At 55.3% G+C, this 13254-nt stretch overlaps 1 protein-coding gene across 1 annotated transcript in view; it reads left to right on the top strand.

Moving 5' to 3' along the window:
* SLC9A3R1 (solute carrier family 9, subfamily A (NHE3, cation proton antiporter 3), member 3 regulator 1) overlaps positions 1-10624 on the top strand; it is an 18606-nt gene extending 7982 nt beyond the window's left edge. The window contains exons 2-6 of the mRNA XM_006869599.1: positions 4825-4986; positions 6305-6458; positions 9291-9331; positions 10165-10254; positions 10433-10624. Coding sequence (XP_006869661.1) covers positions 4825-4986; positions 6305-6458; positions 9291-9331; positions 10165-10254; positions 10433-10624 — 639 coding nt within the window. The remainder of the gene's footprint in view (positions 1-4824; positions 4987-6304; positions 6459-9290; positions 9332-10164; positions 10255-10432) is intronic.
* The last annotated feature ends 2630 nt before the right edge of the window (positions 10625-13254 follow it).

The raw sequence follows: 13254 nt of genomic DNA, 5'->3' as shown, positions 1-13254 counted from the left end.
CGGGAGTAGAAAGCCTCATCTTTCTCCCGCGGAGCGGCTGGTAGTTTCGAACCGCTGACCTTAAGGTTCGCAGCCCAATTCGTAGCCACTACGCAAGGTGGCTCCTAGAAAACTTTAAATTACACATAATGGCAGGCATTGTATTGCGATTACTGGTCTAGATCTAAGTTCAAATCCTGGCTTCTCCAGTCAGCTGTTTTGTTGTTGTTGTTAAGTACCATGGAGTCAGTTCCGATTCATAGTGACCCTGCACAGGGTTTCCAAGGCTGCAAATCTTCACGGGAACAGAAAGCCTCCTCTTTCTCCCATGGAACAGCTGGTAGTTTCGAACTGCTGACCTTGAGGTTAGCAGCATGATTCATAACCACTACGCTATCAGAGCTGCTAATCAGCTTGTTATACTTGAGCAATGTATGTAGTCTCTTTGAATCTCAGTTTCTTTGTCTGTAAAGTGGGGGTAACAATACCTTCCTGGCAGAATTATAATTGGGTTTTATATGGCACATAGTAAGTGTCCAATAAATGGTAACCCGTATAAAAACAAAACTTGTCAGTTAAGATGATTCCAAGTCCTGGTGATCCCATGTGTGACAGAGCAGAGCTGTGTCCATATGGTTTTCAGTGGTGGATTTTTTTTTTAAAGTATGTTGCCAGGCCTTTCTTCTGAAGCATTTGGGGGTGAACTTAATTTGGGGGTGCCTTTCATTTAGCAGCCGAGCACATTAACCATATACCCCACCCAGAAAAGCCAATCAATGGTAGCTGCTACTTAATATTTCAGTGACGAGCCCCAATTTCAAAAGCGCCCTATAGGTCCTTACGTAGCTTCTTAGGACTATGCAGGAGTTAACTCCAGTGCCTCCTTGAGAAGGTTGAGCGATGGTGGCCAGTGAGCATGGAATGGCCAGCCTTGGATAGTGTCCAGCCAGGCAGTAGCCCAGGTACCAGCTGGCTCCATCCCTGGCTAGCCCAGCCCTGGGTAGATCTGAGCCAAACTCTCTCCCCTTGGGTCTCTGTGGTCAGTTCTGGGAAGAGAGGCTGCTGGCCAGAGGGCGAATCTGGCTTAGGGTCTGACTGTGGGGGTGTTAAAGAAGCAGCCCCCACTTTCGCCTATAGCTCTCCCATGGTTCCCACCCTGCTGGACCCCAGAAAGGGCCTTGTCCCTGAGATGCCAGAAGTACACTTGCAAGGTGGGCAAACAGAGGGGTCTCCCGGCAGAGGGGTCTCCCCTCACTCCTCCACCTACTGCCACGCAGTCAATTCTAACTGACTTTTACCCCATAGACCTGCTCCTTAGGGCTTCCGAGCCTCGTCTGGCTCCTTCAGAGCAGCTGGTGGGTTTAAACCACCTACCTTGCGATGAGTCGCTTCCATCTCATAGTGACCCTATACAGGGTTTCCAAGACTAAATCTTTATGGGCGCCAACCTTGTGGTTGGCAGCCAGACACCTAGCCGACAGCACCTTCAGGGCTCCCCCACCCCGACAATTTCAGGGCTCCTTTACATAAACAAGAGCCCTCTCTGGGCTATAAGAAGGACAACCTTGGGGTGGGGTGGTCTCCCTAACTCCTCCCAGAGCTGACTGGGATTTCCAAGGCCCTCAGAACCAGCCTGGCGGTTTCTATAGGGCCTATCACCATGGCATCAGCTGGGAGGGGCTAAGCTGGCAGGGTGGTAGCCCCCGGCACCTGCAACCCTCCCCCAGGAGCAAGGCCCAACCCTGGGCCTGCTCCCCAGAGACGGTCACTGGGATTAGGGTATCAACTTTCCCCAGCTTTCCAGGTGGCTGCTGAGGGTACCTATTGAATTCCGTGCCCGGGCGTCCACTCCCAGGCTGCGTGGGTGGAGGTGACAGGGCGGCCATTTGGGCTGGGGCTGGGCTTCCTAGCGGAAAGGGGGAATGGAGGAGCAGCAGCCATGGCAGATCTAAGAACCTGAGTTGGAAAAGGGTAGGGGGCGCGGCTCGTCTGCAAATTCCGCCACCCTGCTCGGTGCCTCCCTCTCCCCCGGAGTCTCCGCCAGCTTCTCACTGAGCAGACCCTGCTGTGTATTTCTGGGCATCCCACTCCAGGTTCTGGTGCTGGCACAAAGCCCCTTCTAGGCTCCTGGATTCACTCAGCCAGTCCCTGTCCAGCAGGTGGGGGTGAGGGTCCGACCACACCCCCCACCCCACCCCCAGGTCCCCAGGGAGGCTGTCCGGGCCTCCACCCAGGCTGGGATGGGCCCTGGATGGCTGACTCAGCAGCTGGCAGGGACAGCTCCTAGAGACAGTTGTGTGGCTTCTGTTGAGAGAGGGACTTCGGCACATGACCTGTCCCCTCCTCACATGCAGGGAGGATGCAGCTAGACAGGTGTCTGAATGTTTCAGAAACTACTGGGGCTTCCCACCAGACAGGTGATCCCAGAGGCAGTGGAGTCAGCGGTGGGGATGGGGGTGCAGCAGAAGCCTGACCCCAAGTTCGCTCACCCTCAGGGCCAGGTGCTGACAGAGGGAAGTGGGCTCAAGGCAAGAATTGTGACACATAGACCATTAGGTGTAGGGTTTCGGACCAGAGCCAAGCTCCCAGCAGCCGTAAAGAAGGCCCAACACAGAAACTTGTGTCTGCAGGTGGGCACCATAAGACAGCTCCCCCAGCCCAGGTGCATTCTGGGCCACCCCACCCATCCCGTTCAGCCCCTCAGCTCAGCTCCACTCTCCACACAGGCCTGGCTGCAAGAGGCCCTAAACACCCGGAAGGAAGGCTGCGGTTTAGTCTGTCAGCTCCAAGTCACCTCCCTGCAGAGCTCTGTCCCGGACTCCTGCAGGGGAGTGGGGGCTCAGCTTAGAATGGCCCAGCGCCCCTCAGGGCCAGCTCTCTGAGATGAAAGGAGCACAGGGTTTGACCCAGAGACCTGGGCTGGAGTTCTGGTACCTCCACTGTGGAGTAGTAGGCAGTGGGCTTACTGTTTCAGACAAGAGAGGTAACCACATGCCTTCTGAGCTGCCATGGAGGGAGAGGCAGGAACGTCAGGGCTCTCCCCTTCTGTCCTTGGTCCTGGGAGTCACCCTCCCCACTTTCCCAGGGTGACTTGGGTGGATTTCTGAGCTCAGTGTAGCTGGGACAGAAGGCTGAACTTGTCCCTGCGGTGGCAACTGGTCAGACCTGTTCCTGCTCACCTTGGCGGCCTGGGGGAGGGCTGGGCCTCCAGCTTTGTGGAGGGATTAGCTAGAGGGGAGAAGAGCTTGGTTTATTCCTGGAACAAAATCCCTGGAGGGCCAGCAGGCTTGAGAAGGTCAGGGAGGGCCCAGGGAGAAGAGGATACTGGGTTGCTCTGCTTTCTGGGTTCCTGAACAGCCCTTGCGAAGACAGTGGCGTGATCCCCCACTGTGTTCTTCTCCACTTGTTTGTCTTTGGTGTTGGGGGTGAGGATCCCCTACTTTGTACCCTGGTGAAATGTTACTCCTGCCTCCTCGGTGTCGCAGTGTCCCCGCACCCCCTCCAACATCCTGAACACAGACTAGAAAGACCCTTCCAAGCTTTTGAAGGAAGGAGAAGTCATGCAGGGACCTAGCCCCCAGAGAGAGCCGCAGGGTGGGGAGCGGAGTGTGCTGGGGAAGTGGTGCCTCCCAGTGCTGATGGAGCTGCCTCCTGGAGCAGGCAGGTTAGGACAGGAGGCCAACAAACCCTCCTTCCCCACCCTCCCCTGCCTTCTCCACTCCCAGCCTGGGATTTGAGTTCAGCATCCTCCCCTCCCCCATAAAGAAGCTTAAGTCTCAGCTTAATGGGACTCTTCCTTAGAATGAACTGACAAAGTTCAGGCTGCGCGTGACCACAGGGCACTCCTACCCACGGCAGTTACATCACAGCAGTCCTGGGAGGTAGACAGGGCATCAGGAATGAGAAGGAAATGACCTGCCCCAGGTCACAGAGCTTATGGGGGGACAGAGCTGGACACAGGTCTGTGCCCAGGCCTGGGAAGAGGGGTGCAAGGGACCTCAGAGTCCTTGAGTCCTTGGTCAGGTGTCAGTTAGTTGGCCCGCTTAGATCCCTAACTCTCCATCATTGAATGAGTCTGAGGTCTGCAGCAGTCAGGTGAACCCAAGACGCTGTAACCCATTTGCAGTGAGGGTCTGAATGCTCAAAAGAAGTGGCCAGGAACCCCTTTACTACCTGCTGGTGGCAGGGCCTGCTTTCCCAGCTTTCCCAGTCCTCCTTGGGGACCAACGGCTTCGGGTATTGTTTCCACCCTAGGCTGTTGCCCTGGTCCCAGCCAGAATTCCTTACTGTGCCGCCGACCAGGCCCCTGGTTTTCTGGAGCTTTCTACCTCACCTGCAGAAGGAACTAGTGTGGGCCAGCAAAGGCTGTACTGTAAACACGCTGACCAGCTTTCAGTAAACAACCTGCCCTGCCTCCCCCGCTGCCGAGAACAGGGTGCAGAGAGCTGGGTGTCTTCAGTCACATGCCCAAGGTAGCCAGCAGGCTGGCAGGGGTGACCTCTTCCAGGAGAGCTAAGGGGTCAATCAAAATAATCTGATAAATCTGAGATTATCAACAGGGGAAGGAAGGGGCTTGAGAACAAACCTTGTCTTACCCTTCCTCATCCCAACGAGCAAACTGAGGATCTATAGCGGCCGTGTCCAGCCCTGTGGTCTGTGTGATTTTGCTGCAAGCAAGTCTTAACGTCCCAGCCCAGCATCCTCTTGTATCGCTGTGAAGGATCTTAGCAAGCTTGCATTAGTCCTAAACCTCACCTCCTTGGTGGGGGGTGGGTGTGGTCAGCATAGGGCCGGGCAGCTGGAACATGGACATCACGCTCTTGATCCCCCACCCCACCTCCACAGCATGAGCTGCGACCTCGGCTCTGTGCCATGAAGAAGGGCCCCAGCGGTTACGGCTTCAACCTACACAGTGACAAGTCCAAGCCTGGCCAGTTCATCCGGGCAGTGGACCCAGACTCACCGGCCGAGGCCTCAGGACTCCGGGCCCAGGACCGAATCGTGGAGGTAATACATCCTCACCCTCTTCCTCGGGCTTTTCCCAGGCTCCTCCTTCCCCATACACCATCACACCACAAACTCCTGGATTAACCCCTGAGACCTCAGAAAACAAAACCATACCTGCTGCCAATCTAGTCAATTCCAATCCATAGCAACCCCATAGGACAAAGAAGAACTGTCCCTCAGGGTTTCCAAGGCTGTAAATTCTTTACGAGTCTTGGTGTGACACTGTGGGATAAAACATTGGACTACTTGGTCAGTTTGAACCACAAGGTCGGCGATTCAAACTCACCAACCACTTCTTGGAAACCCTATACAGGGTCGCTATGAATCGGAACTAACTTGATGGCACTTAACAATAACAGATCTTTACGGGAGCAGACAGTCTGTCTCATAAAGAGACTTCTCCCTTGAAGCAGTTGGTGGGTTTACAATGCCGGCCTTGAGGTTAACAGCCCAGTGCCTAATCCACAGTGCCATGGGGCCCAACCTGCCCATAAATGCTGCATGGGTGGACAAATGGACAGACAGATGGCAAGGAGGGAGGATGAGTGGGTGGTGGAAGGAAGGGAAGGATGAATAGGTGGGTGGATGACTGGCAAAGAAGGAGGAAGGATGGATGGCTGGGAGAAGGATAGATGAGTCAATGGATGGACGGGAGGGAGGGAGAGAGAGACGTAGATGGTGGTAGGTGGATGGATAGATAGAGGGACAGATAGCGACTTCTTTCCTGCCCCACTCTCCCTTGGCTTCCTCTCTGTTCAGCCCATCGTCAATCCAAGTAGACGTCCGGGGCCACCCCCGGGGTTCCCATGCTACCAGTGGCTTCCAGGCTAGGCACAGGCGCTGGAAGGAGGGTGATCAGATTCTTCTCCTGAGCCAGACACTCAAGCACATTCACTGTGTATGCTTGTACTGTGGTCCACGGGAGGCAAGGACTTGGGCAGGCCCCAGAATCACAGAGTCTCAGAACCTTAGAGCTGGAAGATCAGCTCATCCAAGACGTCTCGTTTTACACATGAGAAAACAAGGAGAGGCGAGTCAGACAGTGAGTCCACGGAGTGGCCGGGACCCAGCCTGGCCTCCCTGTCCCTCCCAGCTGTGTTTGTGTAGTGTCATCTGGATATTTTCTTTAGCCTTTCCCATGTGTCCATCTCCCCCATCTGACCATCAACTGGGAGGACCCCTGGACCTGGCTCAGGACTGTGGACAAGTGTCCCCAGCTGGCATGCTGGCTGAGGACCAAGAAGACCCCTTGTCACCTCCATCCACTTGCCTTTCCAAGAGCTGCAGCCTGTGACCGCAGTCCCCTTTCTCCCCACAGGTCAATGGGATCTGCATGGAGGACAAGCAGCATGGGGATGTGGTGTCTGCCATCAAGGCCGGTGGGGATGAGACCAAGCTGCTGGTGGTGGACAGGGAAACAGACGAGTTCTTCAAAAAATGCCGAGTGACCCCGTCTCAGGAGCACCTGGATGGTGAGTAGGGGCGGGGAAGCGGATCCCTCCAGGGCTGGAGACCCCCAAGTTAACGTTCAAGACTTTGGCTGTCTTGTGTGTGGGGGAGGCTGTTCTGACAGCTTCCTGACTCTGGCATGGCCTTCTAGGGAAGTATGGGGTGGGGAGAGCCGGACCTACTATAGGGAAACAGGATTAGCCGCAGGGTGGTGGGGTCAGCTGGCTTGAAGTGGGGTAGTGAGGGATACTCAGCTTTCTGGGCCTAACCCCTTAACGCCTCCACTGCCAGTTTTGTCAAGGCAGTGCCAGCTCACAAAGGGTTAAGTTAGCGGCAGTCTCCCAGCCTTTTTACTCTGCCAGACCAGAGTCCAGTGACAGGGGCCCAGTGCCTGCCCCCTCCCCTCTCTCAGGTTGTCTTGGAAACTGCAAATCTGCTGGCTCTGGAGAGTGATGGGCCCCCTATGCGCCCTGGGCCCCTGGCTTCCCCCTCCCCCACACTCCCCATGCCAAGCCTGGCACCTCCCCCTGCTCCAGCCTGCTGCCAAATGGGGCTGGGCTGCCCCACCAAGGCAGGGAGGGGTTAAGCGGCCCTCGGCTCCCTGGTCTGGACTTTCTCCCTAGGAAGATGGCTCCCTGGATGGGTCATTCTAGGGTGGAGCCTCTTTGGACTTTGCGATGGGTGGGGCCTCCCTGAGCTGTCAGGGTTATGTTTGTAGGTGGGCGGTCTATGCACAGGGTCCGCCAAGCACACACATAACACACTCAGGCCCCAGCTGGCGGGACCCAATAGGGAAAACCTGCCCACAGTTGGTCCAGTAGGGGCTTCTAGGAAGGGAACCATCACTGGATATCCAGAGCAGACTCTGCAGATGAGAGGGACCAGTGCTTTACCTTTGTCTCAACTCAGGCTCCTGGGAACCAGATAAGTCGGGGAATCTCCCTCCTAGGTACGGGGGATATTTGTTCTTGGGGACCTGGTACAGTGATGACAGCTGAAATTTGGAGTCCACTCAGCTCTTCCCCCTCCCTCCTTTGCCCCCAAGTAATTGCCCTGGACAATCCTCTGCCTTCCGTCTGGCTGACTGGCGGGTCGGAAAGGCCCTGAGACCACAGCCTGGAAGCCTCTAGCCAGAGGCCCCCGCAGAGAGAGAGGCCAGGAAAGCATCCCTCTAGGGCAGTTCCAGGACAATCCTCCCTACTCTTCCCAACAGGTTATAACTGGGGGTGTCGCTATAGAGAGGGATGCTCCCCCCAGAGGCTGCCAGGGCTGAGGCTTAACCCCATCACTCTGGAAAAGAGTCTGGAGCTAACAGAAAGCCTGGGCTGAGGGGCGGGGAGTATTACTATGTCTCAGCCAAGAAAAGGGGAGCCAGGTATGTCAGACTGTGCCCATGAAAGGGGCCAGAGACACAGTCGTTTTAAAGCTAAACAAACAACAACAAAAAAACAGTCGCACTGCCACTGAGTTGTTTTTGACTCCTAATGACTCCTTACAGGACAGAGGAGAACTGCCCCTTTGGGTTTCTGAGACTGTAAATCTTTACGGGAGCAGCCAGCCACCTCTTTCTCCCTCAGCTGGTGGGTTTGAACCTCCGACCTTCCGGTTAGCAGCCCGATGCTGAAACCACTGCACCACCAGAGCTCTTGGTTAAGGTTAAGAGTTCAGAAAAATCCACTTACACAGATCCAGAAGTGGAACAAGCAGCCCCCAAGCCCCCTTGTCATGTGGGGTCTCCTCCCTAGTGAGCCCATGAGGCTAACTGACCCCAGACCTGTCATCTCTCTGTCTGACCCCTGCCACCAAATCCGACCCCACTTTTGTGGGGCGGGGACACCCAGAATACTGCCTTGAGCCTTCTTGCCCTGTACCCAAGTCACAGATAGCAGCTGTGAGTCTCCTGTTTTAGCTGAGCCCCAGTCAGGTATGGCGGGCAGGAGAGAAAGAGGAAGACCCCCAATAAGATGGATTGACCCAGTGGTAGCAGCATTGGCAATGACTGTGAGGTTGGCGCAGGACTGGGCAGTGTTTCCTTTTGTTGTGCATGGGGTCTTTATGAGTCAGTACTGACACGGTGGCACCTAATAACAACAACCATACCCACCTGGGAAGCTTTTGAAAAATGTTGGTTCCTAGTGCTTACGAGTCAGGCTGCCAACCACAAGGTCATCAGTTCGAAACTACCAGCAGTTCCGCGGGAGAAAGATGAGGCTTTCTGCTCCCGTAAAGGTTTACAGCCTTGGAAACCCTGTACAGGGTCGCTATGGGTCGGAACCGACTCCACGGCACATAACAACAACAGCAACAGGCCTTCCCTAGCCCAGTGAATCAGTGTCAGATGGCATGGTCTGGGGATTTGTATTTTCCCAGGGTATTCAGATTGGTTCACTTTCCAGTAGAGGTTTAGGAGGCAAACACCAAGCAGCTTCAAAGAGTTCGTGAAAAATTCCATTATCTCTTCATTCCATTTTCCACGACCTTTTGAAGCCCTCTTTGTTTTTTTGTGTGTGTGGTGGTGTGTTTTTTTTTTGGTTTGTTAATGAAATGGAATAGAAAGTATAAAGGAGCATTGCATTGTAGTAAGCGTTAGCATTGTTTTGTGAAACGTCTAATACACTAGAATAAGTGCTGTTGAGTGGGTTCTGACTCACAGCGACCCTGTATAGGGTTTCCAAGGGGCGGCTGGTTGAGTGAACCACCAACTTTGAGGTTAGCAGTCCAGTGCTTATCCTACAGCGCTACACACACACAATCTTGGTGTATTTTTGGGTCATAGTGTCAAAGTATAAACTATTTCTTCTGTGAATTTCCATCAGAATTGTTGATTTACAGACAATCACTCTTCCTTTACCCAGGTCCCTTGCCTGAGCCCTTTACCAATGGGGAACTACAGAAGGTAAAGACAGCATTGATGCTCTGGGGGTCCTTGGTCCTGGGGGTGAGAAGAGGGTGAGATGAGATGTGGCTGGGGCAGGTTGGAACTTCAGGGTCCCCAGCTCCTATGGAGCAGACCCTTCCAGCAGACCCCAAAGGCCTCTGCTTAGGGCCCAGACAGTCAGGAGAGGGAGCCCGCCATCCTGGGTAACAAACCCCCGCCTCCAGCTCCCCATGGAACAGAAAAGAGCATTCTTCCCGCAAGAACAGAACCTCAGTGTCTGGCGGGCATGCTGCGGGTCCTGAGACTTCAGGCTAGGCACCCCCCCACCCCGCCCCTCGAAGAAGAGAGGAGAAGGCAGTGGAGACTGAAGCCTGAAGTCTCCAGGAAGGACTGAGTGCCCAGCTGATGGCCTGATGACCAGAGAAAGCCTTTGCTCTGGCCTGTGTGAAGGGTCCCTCCCAGGGGCGATTTCACCGAGAAAGGCTCTGTTCCCGACTCCCTCAAGGCCAGTCTTGGCTGCTTTGGGGTTTAAGTTTTGAGGTTCCTGGCATCCAGGAAAACATTGGGGGATGGACTAGAGATTCAGGGAGTATCACGTGTCCCCATGCCACGCAGAGAAGCTCCCAGTGTGCCCACTCTTCAAGGACCCCCTCCTGGTCTCTGTCCTTTCTTAAAAGGCTTGTCAGTGCTGGAAGCTGGGCTGGGAAGGACCGAGGGGAGGGGCCAGCGGCTCTGATCCTATGAGGAATGTGACCACACAAATCCCCCCAGCAGCTCTGGCAGTGAGGGGCTAACCATGGGTGGGATCCCCAGCCCATTTCCCCCCAACCCCACCCTCTTCTCTGTGTCAGGAGAACAGTCAAGAAGTGGTGGTGGGGGCAGCCTCGGAGAGCCCCAAGCCCACCCTGGCAAGATCCACCTCCAGCGACACCAGTGAGGAGGTAGGCTGACCAGGGCTGGGGGTGGCCCGTCTTCCTGGCACACCAACCTGCCTTTGCAGTCACATGCCATGCCACGTTCTGTCCTTGTGACCTGGCTTCCTTGGGCAATGCCCCAGGGCAGCCCTCCCAGCCTATGGGGCTGACCCCCTCCTCTCCGCCTCCCCCTTGCTCTTGGCAGCTGAATTCCCAGGACATCCCCAGGAAACAAGACTCCACGGCGCCCTCCTCTGCCTCCTCCTCCTCAGACCCGATGCTGGACTTCAACATCTCCCTGGCTGTGGCCAAGGAGAGGGCACGCCAGAAACGCAGCAGCAAGCAGGCCCCACAGATGGACTGGAGCAAGAAAAACGAACTCTTCAGCAACCTCTGAACACTTTCGGCCAGCTGCCATCCCTGGCCTGTCTCCCTTTCCTCCTCCCTACCCCCCATGAATCGACACACAAATCGGCACCAGCATGTCCTTTCTTGGCGCACCTGATTTTTCTCGAGACCAGCATTCTTCCCTTTCCCTCAGGGGAGGCGGATGGGTTTCTGTCCTGCCCCAATCAGCAAGCAGACTCTGCCCTCTCCATCCCACCAGTGACCCTGTGACCCCTTACCTGGGGCCACCTCTGGGACCTGCACCAAGCCCGGGACCATGGGGGCCAGGGGAAAGGTGGGTTTCCTTCACAGCCCCATGGTGATGGATCCGAGACCTATCCTGGACTGATCACACAAGCATCCCCAGCTCCTGGAGACTGGGTACCCGACTTAGGCATCTGACTTTTGTTCATTTGATGATTTTTTTAAAGAGTGCAGTACCAGAGTCTAGAGGGATTTCTGTCCCTTGATTCCCGTGATTTTCCCTGGTTGTTGCAGTTAGGGGTACAGCAATGACCTCAGCCTTCAACTATTGTTTCTGCTCCCACCCCGCCCCCTTAGACCCAGGCCAGCACCATTGTAAGGAAAACTCCAGCAGAAATTCAACTGGTTCCTCCAAACCGTGTCAGCCTCCGTGTCTTCCTTCAGATAAAGCTTTGTAGGTGGGAAGTGAGGCATGTTTCCTGGGTGGCCTATAGCTAAGATGGTGGGTGTGGCTAGAGAGGGAGGACTGCCCAGGGAGCTGGGAATGTACCCACCACGTGCTGGCTCAGCAGGTAGTCACGTAGGAGCTCCAGGAACCGACCTGCCTTGTCCTGCCCCACCCTTCCCCGTGGACATGTCCAACACATGCCCGTTGCAGGTGCAGGTGGGGGCTGCACTGCCGCAAGGGGGTTTATCCAGTTCTGCAGAGTGGGAGCAGAGACCCCAGCATGAAGGCTCTGGGGACTGCCACTTCAGGTCCTGGAGTGCTGGGGGGTGGGTCCCAGGATGGAGTCAGATTAGGAATGCAGGGACCTGGCTTTCATCCTGCCCGCAGCCTGTGGGGTGCAAGACTCCCAGGAGCATCTGAGTCAGCAGCCAGATACACTATCTTATCTCACCACTGACTTGATTGGAAGGTAATCGCCCAGAGTTTAGGGAAAACAAACCAGGCTCTGCCAAGCCCCAGAACATAGTGTATAGAGCAAGGTGGGGGACTTCCCAAGGGCAAAATGCTTTGTCCTGCCACAAAAGCCCCAGAGGGTGACCAGCTTGGGCCCAGGTGGCTTGTACCTCTAGTCCCTGGAGCCTTGCCAGGATGGCCTGACAGAAGTGAGGCTCAGGCCCACAGGTTCAAGAACAGGTGCTCAGAGAAGGAAGCGAAGCTGGCTTTGGGCAACAATACCCAGCCAAGAGGAGACCTCTCAGAAACCAGCTTCCTGGGACTGAGCGGGGACAAGTGAAGATGGGGAATGAGGGGACCACCGAAGAGCTTTAGCTTGAAAGCCCTGAACCTACCTGCCCATCTCAGTTCCTTAGTATTGGATTCCACTAACATGAAAAGAAAGGCGTTCGGGTAACGCAGTGTTTACAAATCGGGCTGCAAACCTCGAAACTACCAGCTGTTGCGCGGGAGAAAGATGCGGCTTTCTGCTCCCATAAAGATTTACAGCCTCGGACACCCTATACAGGGTCGCTATGAGTCAGAACCGACTCCACAGCACATAACCACCAACAACATGAAAAGAAAGTTTCCAAAGTCCTTACCATGGTACCTATCACCTGTGTCCTTTGCTGCCTCTGTCCAGTCGGCCCCCACCCTCCACCCCTGCCTCTAACTCAGGTGAAGCAGGTCTAAGGATGGCCCTACCGGAGGAGGCCCTTCCCTTCCTCACCTACCACGGCTCTGGGGGACCTATTGACTGACAGCTGAGAGAGGGAGAGGGACACATGGCTTGGGACTCCTGTGGCTAAGGGACACCGTAGAGGTGACCAAGGCCATGGGGGCTGTGGGCTTACACTTGGGCACAACTGACCTGACCGTCTGCTGCTGCTCACCTGTGCACTTTATCACCTGTGAGGTCAGCTGAGATGCCAGGAGCTAGCAGCTTGGGAGCAGTTCCGGCTCTGTACTTCTTTATCTGGAACTAATTCCCCACCTTATAAACACCCCACTGGTTGCCATCAAGTTGATTCTGATCAATGGCAGCCGTGTGTGTGCAGAGCAGGGTTTTCAAAACTGTGATCTCCCCAGAAACCACTGAGTTCAAACTGCCAGCATTTCAGTCAAGCACGGAACTTGTTTCCACCAGCCAGGGACTCTGCAGAAGGCACTATGTGTCCTCGAAGGGGTCCCTTCCACGACTGGGTTCTGAGAACATGCCTGCTCTTTCTTGATGCCACAACAAACTGTCCCCGTGGGAGTAGATTAATAGCTGGGGAGACTGCCCAGTTTTCACCTCAAGCCAGGCCGGCAGCCTGGCCTTCCTGAGTCTGTGCCTCCACTGCCCCCTTGTGGCCTTGTCAGGTGCAGCTGGTCTGGGAGCAGGAGGCCCAGGCAGTGGGCAGCAGGACCTTCCGGCTTGGGACTTTGCCCAGTGGCCTCCACTTCCTGCATCCCTAGCTACTGAGCGGGAGACTGAGTGCTTTGCCACTAGA

This window comes from Chrysochloris asiatica, unplaced genomic scaffold (assembly GCF_000296735.1).
Source record: "Chrysochloris asiatica unplaced genomic scaffold, ChrAsi1.0 scaffold00132, whole genome shotgun sequence".
Lineage (NCBI taxonomy): Eukaryota > Metazoa > Chordata > Mammalia > Afrosoricida > Chrysochloridae > Chrysochloris > Chrysochloris asiatica.
This window is presented reverse-complemented; position numbering and strand designations above follow the sequence as displayed.